This window comes from Watersipora subatra, chromosome 1, assembly GCF_963576615.1.
Source record: "Watersipora subatra chromosome 1, tzWatSuba1.1, whole genome shotgun sequence".
Classification (NCBI taxonomy): Eukaryota; Metazoa; Bryozoa; class Gymnolaemata; order Cheilostomatida; family Watersiporidae; genus Watersipora; species Watersipora subatra.
In genome coordinates, this window is record NC_088708.1 from 7609108 (window position 1) to 7627843 (window position 18736).

Consider the following 18736-nt stretch of genomic DNA (forward strand, 5'->3'; position numbering starts at 1 on the left):
GTTGTTTGCATCATCTTCATTATTTCTGCTTTCAATGCTTGACACTGCTTTAGTGAGATCTAACTACTGCAAGGTCTAGAATACAAGCAAGGCTAGCGTCACTGCTTGTCTCCCATAAACATCAGAGACCTCCAATCAATTCCAATACCCTATGCAACCTACGCTTGAGACTGAATTGGCTGGTGCATGAGCATATGACTAAGAAAAAGCCGAAGGTTTTGAGATGGTCATCCCTACTTTGTCTAGCTGCTTAAATATCTGTGACTGGTGCACCCCTACCTTGTCTAGCTGCTTGAATATCTGCGACTGGTGCATCCCTACCTTGTCTAGCTGCTTAAATATCTGTGACTGGTGCATCCCTACCTTGTCTAGCTGCTTAAATATCTGTGACTGGTGCATCCCTACCTTGTCTAGCTGCTTAAATATCTGTGACTGGTGCAGAGGATTGCTGTGCAGTTTGTAGAGCTGAGGCTGCAGTATGGATTTATACTGTGCTGTCGCTAAGCTACCACCCGCTGCCAGATGAGCTGCCCCGCGTTGAATTGGGTCAACTGGTGAACTCTTGGAACCGTGTATGTGTGGGTAAAGATGCAAAGCTGCCGGCTTGGCCATACCACCCGATGTCGGCACCTGGTTGGTAGAGAAGCTTTCGAGTGAGTCAATACGCATGGAAACGGTGGCAGCCATGGATAGTAGGATGAACAAGACTTGAGCAGTATGGTGGGCACAACCTCACTGAGGAGACAAGCCCATCTGAATGGACGGGACTCCCTTAGTTCTTTCGTGTTTTGTAACAAAGGAATGCTATTAGTGAAGCTAATAGAACTGCTAAAGGAAAGGCTATTTGACCTATTTACCTTTACGTTTGGGGGCTGCAAGCGTACACCTCCTGTAGCTGAACGAAAACAAACAAGCTATTGTGTAGTGATGAGACAATAGATCATTGAGCCATGTCCAGCTAACTTGAGTGTTACAAAGTTTTGCAAAGATAGGAAAAGACAATTCCTGTCAAATCTAGGTACAGTAGACACTCATATAACGTAAACCTTTTATAACATAAATTACATTTACGTGAAGAATTTATGTCTGGTTTTTGCTTCGTATTACTTAAGAAATTCCCCTTCACATAAAGTGTCAAGTCGTCCAAGTTCTCAAAGTTGATTTGAATTACAAGAGTCACATAGTTTGCCTTACAAATATAATTTTCTTTAGCTTGCCATGCTTTAGAGAGAAATTGATGTATATAGGTATCTCTATTATATATACTACTACCCTGGCACTTTAGCGCGCCATGAGAGATCGTCAGGTGTGCCGATAAAACAAACAGAATAACGAGTCGCTCAATTATTCAGAAATGCCTAAAGGCAGTCGAATGATGCAGGTGTTCAAGTGTATGTCTACCAAACCGAATGCCCTTGAATTGAAGTCTCATTGAAATCAATCTTTTATCCCAATCTCTAACCCTGGCTTCGGAAAAATGTACAGACACACAGACACCGCTCTTATGATAGTAAATGCATATTTTTGCTTTGCTTCATTTTAGACCTACAATATTTTTTAACACATAGACTTTGCTGTCTAGAGAAAAGGAAAAAATAATTTATTTTAATTGACATTGAAAGTGTGTGCACCTTTTAACTTAACATAAAACTACCGCAATCATGAACTCAGAACCCAGTGAAAGTGATAAGAAAATGTTGTCGATACGAGCCAATAGTACAGTTATTGTACAGCTATAAAGTTCAAAAACTGTGTTTAATTTTTTTTTTATTCAAGGCCAAGGGGTGAGTTTAGGATGGTCTGAGAACGGATTAGGCAATTTACATGCATTTCACTGTTCGCATAGCATAAAATCCCTATAATGTAAACGTTCTTGGAACGGATTATTTACGTTGTAGGAGCACATACTGTAGCTCGTTCACTCAATAACATTCAAGAACTAATTGTAAAATTTATAATGCCAAAGCAGGTCAGGTTGTAATTGGGTCAGTTGTTCAAAAACCTTATATTTTTATTGCTTTGAATCATTCTTGAAAATCTTTTCCGCATTTTATAATTACTTTGCTGGTCAGGATAGAATCTGCATGATAGAATTATCCCGAAGTGCTGCTTGTGAATAAAATCTGGCAACAGTAAGCACTGTTGAAGCAAATGTGACCCCGGCAGTCAGAATGTACAATCGTGCGGTAATTGGATTGTTCACAATAGAGCGCAACGCGTGCTATATGCTATTATATGACTCACCGTCACTATTTTAGTAAACAGTGGTTTATAGTGCATTCAACCCTGCTCTTTCACGTGGTCTTGTTTATTTTTGTGTCTGACCAATCATAAAGCCAGAATTGCCATTTAAATCTACCCATATCGGTGGTTGCTATGGAATTTGTCATAACCCAAGATCTCAAGTATAGACTCTAATTGCGGGTGGACGCGTGTAGGTAGCCATTTTCTGTTTCAATGCCTCAGGCTAAAACAAAATAATCGTCGCACAAATTACGGCTAGTTGACGCTAATAATTTAGATGTAATTCTAAGTATTTCTACTTAGAATCTAAGTCAGCTGCCTCAGATTATAATGAAAGCGAGGATGAAGATGGTGATAATAGGGAAACCTCAGGAATACAGCTGCTTACGCAATATGTGGCTGCTAACGATAAGGAGAGTAACAGCGATCATCCTAATTAATTAAATTACAGAGAATAACCATCAGCCTATCACTGCTGATAACTTTCCCATTATAGCTGTTGACATCAAACTAATAAGTGGATGCAAATGTAAGGAATTCTGCACTAGTTTTATGTCATCTAAACAAATAAGCCTCGTTAGAACTGTGTATCAAGGATTACCGAAGGACACATTTGATATGGTTGTGTTGGGACAAACTGCCACTAACATAACAAGCAAACCCGTTGAATGGGCTACAATAAATCTCTGCAGTGTACTCTGTGTTACAATGTGTGAGTGTTAAACTACATAAAAATAGCTCTAGATTGAATGGTCACTTGATGAGTTGGGTTGATATTTCCGCATCTTGATGCCCTCTGGGTCACCTTTCGTTGACCTTACCATGACCTTCTGTATAGATGGACAATTTTGAGTACACTTCCAACATTTTGATAAGTCATTGGATTGTCATTATATGCAGTCATAGCAACATAGCTTGATGAGAAATGCCCAGTTTGAAGCATACCCTTTTAATGTAAATCTCCAGGAAGGTGAGCTTTTAGCCACATATATTGCTGACCTTACCCTGACCTTTGGAAGGTCAACCGTCAATCAAATTTAAATAAAAATGTGACCATCATCTTTTTCAGGGTTTTAATGTGTAGAATGCCAGGTTTCATCAATATAGGTTGAGATTAAGTGGTCTGTTGCTATGGCATTTTGAGTTGTAAACAAATACCATGATTTACGATTCATGAATCGGCAACCTTATCCTGCCTAAACTCAAAACAACAGTTTTAGTTCATCGTGAGACCTTCTCTACTAAATCTCGCATAACCTGGGCATATATAATCCGATTTAAAAAATTTAAATTGCATTAAAATCCTCAGATATTGCTGATTTTGAATCTGTAAATAACTCAAAAATGTTGTTTTAGCCCGATTGTACATTCTGACTGCCTGGGTCACAAATGGTAGTGTCAGAAGCAAAGCAAAAGGACACGGCTGAATAACAATTCATACTAATTTTGTTGTTATTTCTGTATGACGATTACAGACCAGTGACTAAGAGAAGCCAACAAGATAGAAGTGAAAGAGTAGTAAAGGACAACGGAGTAAATAAGAATGAGTGGGTAGGTCAAAGTGACCAAATAAGTACGGTCAAACCATTAATGATAAGTTGATCAGTTCCTAGATTTTTTTTCTCATGCTAAAAACCATCAAGGTGTGAGCAAATATTACTAGGGAATATGTTGTACCTCACGCCATTGCTCAAAAAATTGATGATAAATACTTCAGCTAACTACTGTATATGTAACAATAAAATGAATTCCATTCAACTAATAATCAATGACAATGTTTTTGTCACTTCATCTTCATGTTGAAGATGGAGGAACGGAGATGAAGCTTTGGCGATGCAAGAGATGGCTGAGTATGGTAGAGGCGGTGGTACAAACATGGAGCTAGTCTAGTTCACACTAAATAAGCTTTAAATTACCCTAACTTACTGTAAAACCTCTATTTGAACGCTACTATTATTTGAACGCCACCTCTACTTGAACCCGCCGCGCAAACGATGCAAATATTTTTGTTTCAAAAATGTTAATTTTCGTTTCTACGTGTATTATAAGTATAGTTTGTTCATGTCACTTGTTCTTTAATAAATATTTGTAGCGTTTGATAGATTATTATTATATAACTTATAAACTTGCAGGTTTATAGTATATTATCTGATCACATCGTTGCTGTTATACATGTATAAACTCGGCTTACAATGGATTCACGCTCATAACTTCTCTTTTATTGCAGTTTTGGCTGCAAACATCAATGAGTTCAATGAGCGTTACACAACATTTTTAAATATAAATATAAAATAAAAATATGCCTTCAAATTTAAAATGAAATAAAAAATGGAAAAGTTCAACAAATTGAGACGCAGGCTATAATATCATCATAGGCCAATCGCGAGCAATAGATATCAGAGGAATTAGAATATTTCTCGCTTACCAATGCATATTTATTTAAATAGCTATGACAAGTTGGAGGTAAGTTATAGCAGACTTATTGCACCCAAAAGGGTTAATATCACTCCATCCGAAGGAGAGAGCAAAATATAGGGGACATTCGCTTCGCCAGTAACAGGGTTAAATTTAGCTTCCCACAAATCTGACGAGCTATTTGCAAAATGCAATGCCAGTTTCTATTTGAACATAACCTCTAATAAATGCCACTATAGGGCAAGGAATGAAAAATAGAGCGCCATGGCGTTCAAATAGAGAGTTTACGGCAACTGATTTTCCTTCATCTCTCCTCCGAGCATTGGCTCCTCACGACTACTACAAGGATGGCCTAAGGGATATTTTAAAGAATCGATTTGACAATCTTTGCTCGCGCTTTTTTATTATTGCTTGTTTTGACTGTAAAAAAACATAGCCTTTTTTATCATAACCACCGCGAATACTAGCCTCACTACGATCCATAATTTTAAAACCAAAAGGAAAGATATGAGGCGCTATTTAATGTTAGAACGGTAAAACCAAACTGTCACGTGGAGCTGCATATATCGGATTTACGAAATTATACTATTTCAATAAATTTTGAGGTCGTATGCCGGAAATTACTCCTGTTTTTGAGTCAAATCTTTGCTCAATTTTTCATCTTAAGCAGATCTAAAGTGGAGGATTGACTGTAGAGGTAAAAGACGATGACAACAGAGTAACACTAACCGAGCTCGAGTCAGATGCTCGACTGGTAGACTGGTAGCTGGTGGGGGCAAGTGGTGGACTTCCTGGACAGGTGGTTGGCTTCTTGCACTCATGGCACTGACACGGGGAAGGTAGAGATAGATTGTTAGGAGTTATCTTTTCCGCATCCTCACCATTCTCTTTTCTTAGCGCTGGTGGCTCCCTGGCAGCATCTTTTAAAAACTCCTCAAATAGATTGATGTTTGGATTTCTGTAACAGACACAGCTACGTATGCTGGAATACAAAAGAAAACAACTGACTACTCAACAAGACTACCGAACCATGATTGGAACCTGTTAAGCGCTTAGCAGTTATTTGAAATCCCTTTATACAGCAGGATGTGATGAAAACAAAGATGCTAATCCCGGGGCCACATATTACAAATGAGATAATGGGTATGGCTCATGGGTATGGCTAATGAGTGAGGTGGCATGTATACACCAAATGTACACATGTAACAACACTATGGTAAGTATACACAGATAACAACTATCACTTGACAGATAAAGGCATGATGGCCGGTGACTAAATTCATTCTACTAACAGTTTCAACTTTTCATCCCACGAATCAGTGGACTCATAACCGCTGCCATGTCCATCGCTGTCAGCCTCGCTACTCGAGTCCGTCGAAGAGAAGGATGGAGCCTTAACGGAGATGTCATAGCCTGTGGACGGAGTTAAGGCGAATGGACTGTTACTCACGCCACAACTACCTTCTGGCCCGTTCATTGGAAATAGGGCATTCTACAAGAACAGTATGTAGCGAATGTTCATAATACAGGTCAAATAGTTAATAAATGTCACCACAAGCAAAAATGCATTGCTAGACAATGTCATCATTAAATCAGCACATGCAATGGAATAGACTGATATTAATGGCGATACGCAGTATTTCCTCAACTGGGTACAGCAACTAGGCAGCAAGGGAGACAAATATCACAGCCCACCTGGAGTTCTGGTACAAGCACACCACAGCTGATCAAGTGGCTTATAGAACATTCATGGCATGAACAGATTTGTGCCTTGCATTGGGGACAAGTGAAAGGCTCCCTTCTAGCACCAGTATGGTCATCAAACAAACTCTTCATGGCCTCAGTGAACTGGGCATCAAGGCTAAAAAACAGGATAATACAAATCATTAAAATTATCAGCTGAAATAAACAAGTCATTTGATATTTAACAATAAGAAAGAAATGACTTTGCTGAAAATGACTTAGTAACTTCTAAAGATTTTACAAATAGCGTTAGTGAACTGGAAAACTTTTAGGGATTGTCTTTTGCTAGAAAGGTTATCCTGTAAGCTAACAAACTTGTTTTAAACATTTGTATTTATCAACACGATGAGCAATAAACTTCCAATCAAATGCTAGGTTATTTTTAGATCTTCCGCGTACAGCACAGCGTGTTTCACATGGCAAAACCATTCAACCCCAACTATCTGCCCAAAAATGTATGGATTGACAAGCTTATGAGAAAGCCTGTAACTATAGAAAACCGACGGGCTAGAGAAGACCTACATTTCCATACCTATTGAAATGTTACTTGGTTGGAAACCTCCCCACGGCAAATCAAAGCTGGCAGGTGCAAGAAAAAACAGGGAAATTATAGCATATAGTAGCGTTAATTACCATTTATTACTACTGCCTGCAGTTGATGTATTAATAACTGCGGACATTGCCTCGTTTTCTGATGATGAAACCGAGGCAGAGCCAGCGGTATCAATCCCAAGACCTTTTGTTGGCCACGAAGTCACTTTGTCCCTCATCACTTGGTCCTTGAGGAGCTTCCGTTGAGCGCTGAAAAACTCCCAGTCCTCCCTGAGCATGCGTCGCTTGGCTTGAACGGCAGCCTGCTCATCGTTGTACCTGAGCAATACAATTCGTTCCTACAGTGTCTAGACAGGGTACAGAATTTCCCGTGTAAAGACCAGCAGTAGTTATTGCCTTTGGAAAAGAGGTGTTTAGTGGGAAACTAAGAAAAAAGTATGGATATTTAACTTGTAAAAAGAAACTTCGAGCTATCTTATAGGAAATTGAACATATTAAAATTTTTTGATTTATAAAACAATTTTATAACTTTATTTTCAATAATAATATTCTTATATTATAATTTATACAATGTACAAGAGATAAACATGGTAAAACAGTAATAATTTTCAAATTACAGTTAGACATCAAAACACAACTTGCAATATTGTACTAACTCAGAAAAAAAGTATACAAACAAGTTTTCCTGCATTTAAGCTGATTACACAGGCAGCGTGTTATGGTCTCTCTCTCAGTAATATACAATATGTCATGGAAACAAAATTATGCAGCTTTCTCAGCACCCAGGCACATACACTACTTCATTGACTATATTCTACCGTGACTATATTTCATACAATCAGGCAGTCTATATCTTCGCGTAGAGTAGATGTCTGTCAATTTTACCGAGCCAAATTCCTGGCACTTGTATCAATTATTAATGGAACAACAAAAGTCATCATCACTAAAAGCCATATACCCTACAGGATGAATTTATTCGCGGAGTTATATTTCGCGAAAATTGTCTTTTCATGCATATTCGCGGATGATTTTATTCGCGGCTAAAAACTGCCACTCTCTAGGAAAAGTTAACTCTATTGCGGCTAGTAAGCGTTATTCCTACTCATGCGCACACCGCGTGTTCCGGTTTATATTTAGCTAAAAACTGCGAGACGTTCGTGCTATTCTACGGTAAACAATTTTTGCTGCGTCCAGAGGTTTTCACGAATATTCATAACTTTGGAGGCCTTTGATAAGCCAACAACTTGTGGTAAGTAATGAGTTTTTTACATTTACTAAATTAGTTGAATTTTACTTTGGTTCTTCGGTAAAACGCAATACTAATTTTTTCCATCCCTACTGCTTCATTATTTGTTTTAGTGAGAGAGAGATTTTTCATCATACACCGAAGAACAATGATTGCAAGGGTGGTAGATGTCATTCTTAGAAGATCACCAATCATTCAGGGAGGTTTGGAAATTGAGGTTGAAGTGACCGCAGCTACTTACGAGAAGAATATAGGGTATCTGTTTTTAAAAAGGAACAAAAACGCCTTTACGAGCACAAATCTTTGGTCAACCGGCAGAACTTTGCAATAGTAAGCCACCAGGAGAGTTCTGATGATAACTTCCTTACCAGCCATGTAGTAGCGAGAGAATCGCCTTCCAGCACCTACCCAAGACAGTGACAGAGCTGCTATTACCAAAATAACTAGTCAGAAAGCAAAATTACACGCTATTATTCACATATCAAGAGTACCAGTTTAATTTTATTGCTAGACAATCGCCACATGGACTAAACTTTATATTTACTCCATTCGTCGTTTGTAAAATTTTATTTGTATTCGAAATATTTTATTTGTACACTCAAGTTTGTAATAAATTATAATATATCTATAAATAAAATATATAATTTAATCATGTTTGCTACAGCGATATCAAGAAGTTGTTGTCAATGAAGGGGGTCTAGGTTGACTGGTTGCCTCTGCCAATATTCCTGCCTTGATGAATATTACTACTTGTCTCTAGTTTTCGTAATCGGAGTAGGTTGTTTCATTCTCAATCTACAGTAAACACAAAAAGAAAAAATATTAACGAGTGTTGAGGAAGTACAAAAACAATAGCTGAAGCATTTGATGAAAGCGATCAGTTTTTAAACAAAAGAATTAACTAATGCAGTTATTTATGGAAAAACGTATCTGCAGATCAAATACATACCATAATGTCCAAATCAGAATCATGATCGTCCTTGACTTCGGTATTAGAGATTGATGGAGTTGATGCTAATGTAAAAAAACTAAGTGAGCTTTTTTGCTATGCTGAAGCCATGCCGAATAACTTGTAAAAACCTTGAATAATTTTGTAAAGTTTGACGCAATGGCAATAAAGCTCGAAGCCTGGCGATGATTTTAATGAAGTTTTGGAACTCGGCTACGTTTAGTTCTTCTGCCTTGCGGCTATTTTCGCGATGACGCCATTCTGCATATCTTGTGACAACCTCGAATAATTTTGTAAATAAATGTGATGCATTGCCAATGGTGTTAGCTCAAAGCTCAGGCAATGATTTTAAAAATGTTTTGTAACTCAATTACGTTTAGTATTTACATTAAAAACTAGGCTAGCGACTAGTTTTCAATTTGATGCAGTAGTTATTCTCTCTTGTGATTAAAAATAGAACTAATTATTCACTGAATTTAGTAATTCGCGGGATTGACTGTTCGCGAAATCGCGAATTTTTATGACCAACGAATATTTTCATCTTGTAGGGTAGATATTGTTACAGCTCACTTTTCTGGACAGGGAATTTGTCCATGAAGGCCGCAATTACAGTAAAATTGTATTTAAAATAGTTTTTAATGAATTCAAATTGCATATTAAATTGAGAATAAAGGTACATACACGTAGTATTGTGTCCAAGTGAGTTTGATAAATCACTCAGGATGATGAAATACATTTTTCAACCAGATTGTTGATGTGCTATTCAAAGATGGTAAATTGTAAGTTTAAAGGATATATAACGTAACTAACGAGCTACAACATGGATTCGAAGTACTTATTTGTTTGCTATAAAAAATGTTTCCTAAAGCCATGGAAAATTTGCTAGTCGCTTGTAACAAGAAGTACTAGTGATTCTACGGCACCGAGATGGGCCGTAGAATCACTAGTACTTCTTGTTTACAGTGTTTTTGTGACTAATATTAGGGGACCTAATATTAGTCACAAAAACAAGTCCTAGTACTTAAGTTCTTCGGGTATGCAGTGTTTGCAGAGTCATATCAATTGATTACGGCCTTATTTTGACATTTAGCAAAATTTATTTTAGCCTAATTTTGAATCTGGTTTTGATCAATTTTGTTTAAATATTGTAAAAATATGGCACAAAAAATCTCTTGGTTTTATTTCTGAAACACTATTAACAACTATTAAAATAGCTGCTTTTGAACTTGTCATTAAAGTTAACTGATAGCCTTTTAACATTACATCTATTTATGACAATGTAATCATGATATTTCATTGTCCAGCAATGATTTTGATGTTAAAAGAACATAAAATCAATTTTAGAGACATAAACACTCACGATGCTCCAAACTGTGAAACAAGAAAGTCATTTTGTCAACAAAACAGAGGCGTATGATATACAGTGTCAATGCTGACAATAAGCTAATGCATGACCGCAAGAAAAAGGTGCTTCTGTTGGCCACCATTCTAATGCATCTAATTCTCCATCTAATCACCACGCTGCATGTTTTGGTTACCAAATATGGCAGATAATTATAATACAAGGTTGAAACAGATTCTACAAATACCAAAGAAGTCTGCATGGTATATAGACATCCTACATTAACTTTCGAGTGGTGGTTATAAGATTTACACAAATCGGCTTCCGCGTACATCTTGTGGAAAGTGCTAGCAAGAAATTCTTCCTTAACACAAACAGAAAATAAAATTGGCTGTTCTTGGAAGTCATCTGTCTAAAGCATATTAACATAATCTGTCCTTTCAGTAATGAGCATTTTGAATCTACAGTTTTCAAGTCATCTAATTTAAAAAACCAGTGATGTCAATATAACAATACAGCATCGCAGCTGTTTACGATTGAGATTTTACAAAATGGCAAATCTTTCGTTCTATTTTCATGACTTATAATAAAACCTGGTATTTAATCAAATTTACCAAAAAAATACTATTCAAACCCGAAACTGTAATGATATCTGCTCCCGTTGACATAATAAAAATTTGTGCTTTCAATTAACTTTCAAATACGCTTCCATAAAATAATGCTTAAACAGCAGCACTCGGAGTAGTTGGCAGCATTTGGATTATACCATTGTGAGGAGGCAAGAGGGTAAACCAAAAATCTGTTTTGACATGAAACCAAAATGTGGAAACTTCATTACTGTCTGAAGTTTGTAAAATCCTCTTGTTACGAAACTTTCGATGTTATCACTTCTTTGGTTGTTGTTCGGTGTTCAACATTCCAATAATTAGCATGAGAAGATATAGCACTTGCCTACTTCTAACCTCACCTGTATGATAGGGTAGAAGAAAAGGTGAACAAAGGGAAAGGAAAAAAAAGCAAAAGGAAAGAGGACGACTCACAACTCAATTCTATTCTGTACATCTCTCCAAACAACAGCTACCACAGCCATCTCATCATCAAATTTAAGGTACTTATGCAGTAGGGATGGATAGGAATCCTCGACATAGGCCTCTTTTGTGGCAGCTCCAATTCTAAAGAAAAATAACTAGCAGTTGATATTATAGGTATTATATTATTATATCACGTAAACGGCGCAGTCTATGCTACATGTAACAGATTGCAGCCAAGATTGATGGCAAGAGGTAATAACTGTCAAATAGAATAGGACTTATCCTATCCTGCCACTGAACCCAAGACAACTGCAGCTTACCGCAGTTGGGTAATGAGCATCGGCACACTATTCTGGACGACGGGATCTGAATATATGACACTGTGAAACAGATGCTTGTCATGCAAATCCCATGTTAAAGCAAATCTCATCAGGTGCTCTTTCTCCTACAATACCATCATCCAGTACATTAACATTGAGCGCAAAACCAACTCTTTTAGGAAGCAGATTCAAGCCTAACACACCAGTTACGCAACTCCCTAGAATGTATATGAAAATCATTGTGCAAGATGCTGACCAACTGTTTAAAGATGTCAGAGAGAATTTTTGAGGAGGCTGAAATGGAACTGTACTCCTCCAGCATGAGACTCATAAAGCGTTTGGCCTGTTCAGGGGTGTTGTGTCCACTTGTCAGCTGCTGTAATAGCTTCATCTTTACCTCCAGTATGTAGTCTATTGCGTGTGACTCAAGTCTCTGATAAAGCTGATGCGCGTCTCTCGCACAAAGCCTGCAATAGACCACTATCTATAGCATTTATTTTTAAAGATGTCCACTCTACAGACATATAATGTACAGACATACAGACATATAGCGATGAGACCAGACTACCATAACTATGTAAATGACATTGAAAGCATTAGTAGCTACATGAGAAGTGAACCAGTGAATGAGAAGGGATGAAATACCTAGACACATGCTGTTTCTGCTTATGTTTATCAAGTGAGCCACCATTCTCAGAGAGACAACTCTTGCCCTCCCTGTAGACGCAGCGTATAGCGTGCAACAGTTCCCCCCAACACTGCTGCAGTTTAGCATTTTCTAGATCCTGGTCCAATTCTATCTGCCTGCAAGTTAAATGCACGGGTCTAGATAAGCTGTAAGCATCTGTCTTTACATTCGCTAAGTAGAACCATCAGCCCTGACTTAAAACCAAGCGTGTTAAGCGTGGTAGGTTAGCATCACTAGAGTATGGCAACTTTATCCTGATAAAATTATGAAGTAATGTGAAAAAAGATAGTTCCAGAACTGTAGAACATGCAAATTATAAACCACCACAATTTAACCCTTTTGCAGGCATAGCTCCATTATTGTCATTTTGCGATACTGACGATAATGGGCAGAGCGACAATTATGTAGTCACACAAACGTCATTTATAAATTGATTTCTCGTTGGCTTATTGTATTTTTTTGTTTAATTTTTTTACGAATAGTAAACTAAAATAGATTGGTCTCTGTTAGCAACAAAAAAATAAGCCGTTTTGAGAAAATAAAACGATCGTAATTACAATACTAAATGAACAAAAAATCTGAAATAAAAATGTCTTTAAATAAAACTGGGAATTTTGTTTGTAGCTTCTTTCTGCTTTCTGAATGTTTTCCCAGAGTGCAACAACTTTCTTTTACTGGCATGGCATCTTCCAAAGGCTATAGACAAAGGCAAGGCTATAAAGGAACAAGAATAAGCACATGGTGTCGGACTGCGCTGTAGGCCTCTGCAAGGGCAAATGCTTCCTAAAGTACCATAGCTAGGGGAACAGTTACTGTATATGAAGAATTGATTTGAAACATGTTTATTTGTATTTACCTGTAGCATAACAACATAATACACCTATACAATATCATAAATAAGAGTGGATCAATGATTTTTTTAATCAATTTGTGAACAATTAATTTGCCCAGGGGGTCTCAAATAGGCCCAAAAAAACTCGCCTACGAAAGGGTTAACATCACTTGATGTTCTCATAGAGAGTGTGCGCAAACCTTTAGTAGTTATTTTTCAGAGTTATGCTTATCAAGAAGTGATCTTCAATCTCACACAGTCTGGTTCTATAGACATGCATGTTACCTGGAATACGAATTACTATCACCTTGGCTATGAGTTGTGAATGACAGCTAACATACCTCCGGTCTCTACAAGCTTCACACTCGCATATCTTCCTGTTACTCTCGCCACTATTCGCACTCCTTCCTGTTGTCATCTGCATCTCTTCCAAAAATTTAAGAGCATTGGCATCTGGTTCCACAATCTCTTGATTCTAAACGGATGTGTAACGAAAGGCAAGTTCAATATAGTTGTTATTGTTATTAAAATATGTCTTATGATGCTGCTGACAACATCTACCCAGCTGGGTTATCTTGAAGACTGGTTGAGGCAAGCCATATCTTCACAACAGGCAGTCAGCAACCAAGTTTCGAAACTCAACCGTTATTCTACCATGACAAACCAAAAATTCGTTTTGTTAATGTGTAACCCAGAGCTTCCTACGCATGTTTGAACATACAAAAAACTGCAGAGTTCTCGCTCTCAAACAATCTGGTTCATGTGATTATTGGCAAGTTTGTACATTTATAAAGACTATGCAACTGTAAGTTATGATTGGGACTAAAATTTTCACCTCAACTTTTGCCATACGCAAGACTGAACAAGTTAAAAAGCACGACTGATATTTCAATCAGTAAAATCAAATGAAGGCAAATAACGTGTAAGTTAATATTTGAGTAAAAAATTCAAAATACATGTACTTCAATGTTGCCAAGTGAAGCTTCCCATTCCGACTAAAATATCTGAGTCATTTACTTATGATAATGAGCTACTACAAATGTTCTTCAATCGCCAATCACCTCTCATTCAGGTTGAATAGCAACAATTATTGGTGCATCTTTATTCATTTGTGCGGTTTGAGACTTGACTCCTAGTTTTCTCTATTGTTGCTTGTAGCAAGTCTATTGTCATAATATTTACTATATTCATTTTAAATTACACTAGGAAACTCATGTATATCAAAACAGAACTAAGGATTATGTTATACAAATACATTATCCATACATTTATGGATTATTTAATAATGGATATAAATATCTACATAACGTCTACAATATAAATGTCTACAAATATGGATAACAGTGTGACAACTCGTGTTTCTCTGATGGGTTCTGCGCAGACTTTTAAACGCACTACAAATGCAACATATAAAAGGCGTCTTCTCTCGTAATATGCATATTAATTATGCGTAAGTTACCCCTCCAATATGTAATACAGTATTTACTCTTGAGACACGATCGGGTCAACAATAAGTGTGCCACAGACAGGCCAAGTACATTCCAAATCATATGGTTTTACAATAATTATAATGTGCAAAAATACACATGGTTACTAACCAGCTAGTTCGCTACCTTGAATGGCACAAAATACACTAAAACTATAATCAGACTTCTGGCTAGGTAACACATACACAGCGAAGTAGAAGATATGGGCAATACTGCAACCTCATGTAGTTCTTTGGGTACACAGATGTGTTGGCCGACTATTTGTAGTTCACTGCATATCATTTTTCATGTCGACAAGACAACAAATTACATGTAGGTACAAATTCTGTCAGGGTCTGTCTCTCCTGTTATAGCGCCGGAGCTATAACAGGAGAGACAGACAACTACGGAGCTATAACAGGAGAGAAAGACGACTCCGGAGCTATAATAGGAGAGACAGACAACTCCAGAGCTCCAGCAGCTATCCTGAACAACTCGATAGCTATAATAGTACACCGTTTGAACATGGCACGATACTAGATAGTTTTGCAATTTAACAACATTAAGCCTTACTTAAAGGTTGACTTGCAACAAAATTCACATTACAGTTATTTGATATCAAAAGATTCACCATGTCTTACTCTGTTGTGTTGTAGGTGCAAAATATATGGGAATGTGATTAAAACTCTTAAAAGCTCAAAAACGAACAGTTAATTGCAGCCACACGAGACCGCCGTAGTTTGGATTCTCTTTCTAAAACGGCTCAAATGGGACGTAGTTGTTACAGGATGGTTTCTGTTTACACTTTCATGCAACCTTATTCGTCGAAATATTTTCACAAATATACTTCACGCATTCAATAAAACTATGTCTATTGTTTTTACGCGTCTGTTTTATCGTCATTGTAATGCTGTCACTTTTAGCGCTGATATCTTATAACTTACCGTAAAAATTCGTTAAACTTTTTAACCTTAGCTCGAAGGAGTACATATCATTGTCTGATAATCATGACGAGCCTGTTGGTTACCTGTGATAATCGAAAAGTGCTGCAAAAATTATTTGCGAAGTATTGGGTCACATGATCAGAATACGACTTGACAATTAGACCAGACCGAAGCAAAACCGTCGAGTAGCGAGCATCTATATTTGATACAGGGTCTTTGGTAAAATCCGAAGTGTTTGTGATAAACTAGTGCTACGATAAGTTTATATTGAGCTTTTTATTGGCCTTTCAATTCACGTGAGAACGTCACGTGACAAGACAATAACCAAACTGTCATGGCTACGTCAGAGAAATAAAGAGATTCCAATCTATGCGGGTTTTCGTTTTTGAGCTTGTAAGAGCTTATAATCACATTTCCACATATTTGGCACCTACAACACAACCGAGTAAGACATGATGAATCTTTTGATACCAAATAACTGTAATGAGAATTTTGTTGCAAGTCAACCTTTAAAGTTTTGTCAGCAGAGTGACAATTGTTATTCGTTATACTGCTATATTTGATTAGCAATGTGTTGTAATTCACTTGCAGATGAAATTTAATAATAAGTTATCTATTTATTTTAGTGTGAAGAGGTTCCTTCACAGCTAAGTCGATAAAAGTATGGAATTCTGTGAGGAAGTCATCGAGAAACAGATATGCCCTATGATGTCTAAGCATTAAGAAATAGTATTTACCTACTTAACAAGGATCATCAATAGACTTGACAATATTTACATTTGTAGCTATTAACTAGCATAAAGCAGTTAAAAGATAGAGTACAAGAGGGTGAGCAGACTCCAAATATACTCACAAAAAAGCTAGGTTCTGTTGGCCCTTTTCTTTCCTCCTCTTCAAGAGTAGCTTTGCACTTGGCACAGACCCACAATGACATCTGCATAATATAAGCAGGTCAGGTGAATCGAATCCTCTCATTAAAATCATTTACATATAACTCTCTTTTGCCAGATATATCGCTATTAAATGGAGTACCTAGGGGCATTCTTTGCTTAGCACCCCCATGCAAGATTATTTTAGGGAACGCTCTATTAGTAAGCTACCACCTAGATCAACCCCTGGGGGCTTGGAAAAAATGAAATGCGGAGAGCCCCTCTGCTCTTTAATTTACAAGGGAGGTTTTGCTGTTAACCCTTTCGTGGGCGAATTTTCAAAACTAAATCAGACTCCCATGGGCGAATTAATTTTCCAAAAAGTCAATTTTTTCCAAAAGGTTCATACACTTTTCTGTGTGTTATTATGTGCATATCTCTATGTTTAAAGGTGCATATGTATACATGTATATGTCCATAGGCATATATATATATATTATAAACAAATAAAAATGTATAACATAAAATATATGTTTTTCATAATAATTGTCTATTTACGAATGATATTTTCAAAAGCATTCTCTTTTACAAAGGCCCACATCACAGTCTTTGCACCATGTACTTATTCTTTTAACAAAGAGCTCCCACAAAAATGTACTTCCTGGATTGACAGGCTCAAAAGAATTTTCAAAATACTCTACTGGTTGAGCATCTACTGGAGTAAATACTGGGCCTGTCACTGCTATAAACTGCTGAATTGTAGGAAATTTATCTCTGTTTATGTTGGTTATATTCTTCCAGGCACTGGCATCACTCCTACTCACATCCTCATCATTACTGCTACCAGCCTTTTCATCACTGTCACTTCTAGATGTAAAGTCATTACAATCACAATTCAAACCTGATTCACTGTCATCTCTTGCTACTAAATCTAAAAAGTCACTGTCATCTCTGAATCTCTTAGTAATTTCGGAACTAGTACTTGCTTTATGAGAATAATCTCGGGAGGTTGTTTTAGAAGTCGCCATGACGGTAAACTAAAGTCAAACTCTCAAAAAATTCGGTAAATAAAAGCTAAAACCGAAGCAAGAAAAATAAAAGTTGATAAATTATTTAGAACAATTTTCTAATTTTTTTCGAAAGTTTATTTATTAATCACTGCTAAAAACGATCGTTTTTTTTCAACCTTGAAGTCAATTTTTGAGGCTAACTGAAACTACTATATCGTAGCTTGCTATTGGTGAAAAAAGTAAACAAAAAACGGCATTTAGCTAACCAGAAACGGCAATAATAAAATACGTTACCGAAACAACAAAAACGTCGCACTGCCCATTAGCAGCCGTATCGCAAAGCGACAAAAACGTCGCACTGCCCACGAAAGGGTTAAAGCATCTGAATGATGTAATGACTGATGTTCTTCAATGATGTAATTTTATTCAGCTACAAATGCAAGTTGTTGGCAATAATATACCCTTAACTTTGGTGAAAATGTATTATTAATGTTTACCATATTTTACAGACATTGTGTTTTAAAACATCAAGTAACTTTACATACATCTACTCATATAACTCTAACGAAATCAAATCTCATGAAAAAGCAACTCTCAGAGAAAGTGCAAAGTTTTAGACAGTATGGTTAACTTTAATGACTTATTAAAAACATTTTTGAGGCTTGCTGCTATATGGTCAGTAAAACAATTTTTTAGGTATTTCATTAATTACAATTTTAAAACAAAATCAATAAATATCTGATCGACTTTTGTTTACAAACGCAATTGCTAAGCTCAACAAATATCACAAGGCGATGAACAACCGCTATACAACAATATTTATCAATATAGATCTTCAGCTCTATTGCAGATAAAAGGAAAACGGGAAGCATTCATGTGGTACCTTGCTATTTGTAATTACTGGGTCTCAGTGAAATTGATATGACAGGTTAAGCAGCCTTTTAAGAAATTGGCTCTATTCTCTAATGCTCTGTATAGTAGAGGTGGAACGAGACGTCTCGACTATCGACCCATCTCGTCTCGGTCTTGTCTCGACTTAACTATTGCCAAACTCGAGACAGGAAATAGGACTAAAGCGCCTGCGC

At 36.9% G+C, this 18736-nt stretch overlaps 1 protein-coding gene across 2 annotated transcripts in view; it reads right to left on the reverse strand.

Annotated features, from left to right (window-relative positions):
- The window catches only part of LOC137395910 (protein FAM193A-like), a 46380-nt gene that overhangs the window by 17649 nt on the left and 9995 nt on the right, over positions 1 to 18736 (reverse strand). The window contains exons 4-16 of one of the 2 annotated variants that reach the window (XM_068082265.1): positions 16595 to 16706; positions 14957 to 14963; positions 13704 to 13754; positions 12488 to 12646; positions 12229 to 12309; positions 12053 to 12060; positions 11843 to 11960; positions 11532 to 11663; positions 7036 to 7272; positions 6355 to 6520; positions 5952 to 6151; positions 5389 to 5617; positions 406 to 630 (exon numbers count right to left, since the gene is read on the reverse strand). In XM_068082265.1, the coding sequence (XP_067938366.1) occupies positions 406 to 630; positions 5389 to 5617; positions 5952 to 6151; positions 6355 to 6520; positions 7036 to 7272; positions 11532 to 11663; positions 11843 to 11960; positions 12053 to 12060; positions 12229 to 12309; positions 12488 to 12646; positions 13704 to 13754; positions 14957 to 14963; positions 16595 to 16706 (1725 nt within the window). Of the gene's footprint in view, positions 1 to 405; positions 631 to 5388; positions 5618 to 5951; positions 6152 to 6354; positions 6521 to 7035; positions 7273 to 11531; positions 11664 to 11842; positions 11968 to 12052; positions 12061 to 12098; positions 12310 to 12487; positions 12647 to 13703; positions 13838 to 14956; positions 14964 to 16594; positions 16707 to 18736 lie in introns of both variants that reach the window. The other variant, XM_068082264.1, reaches the window with a different exon arrangement.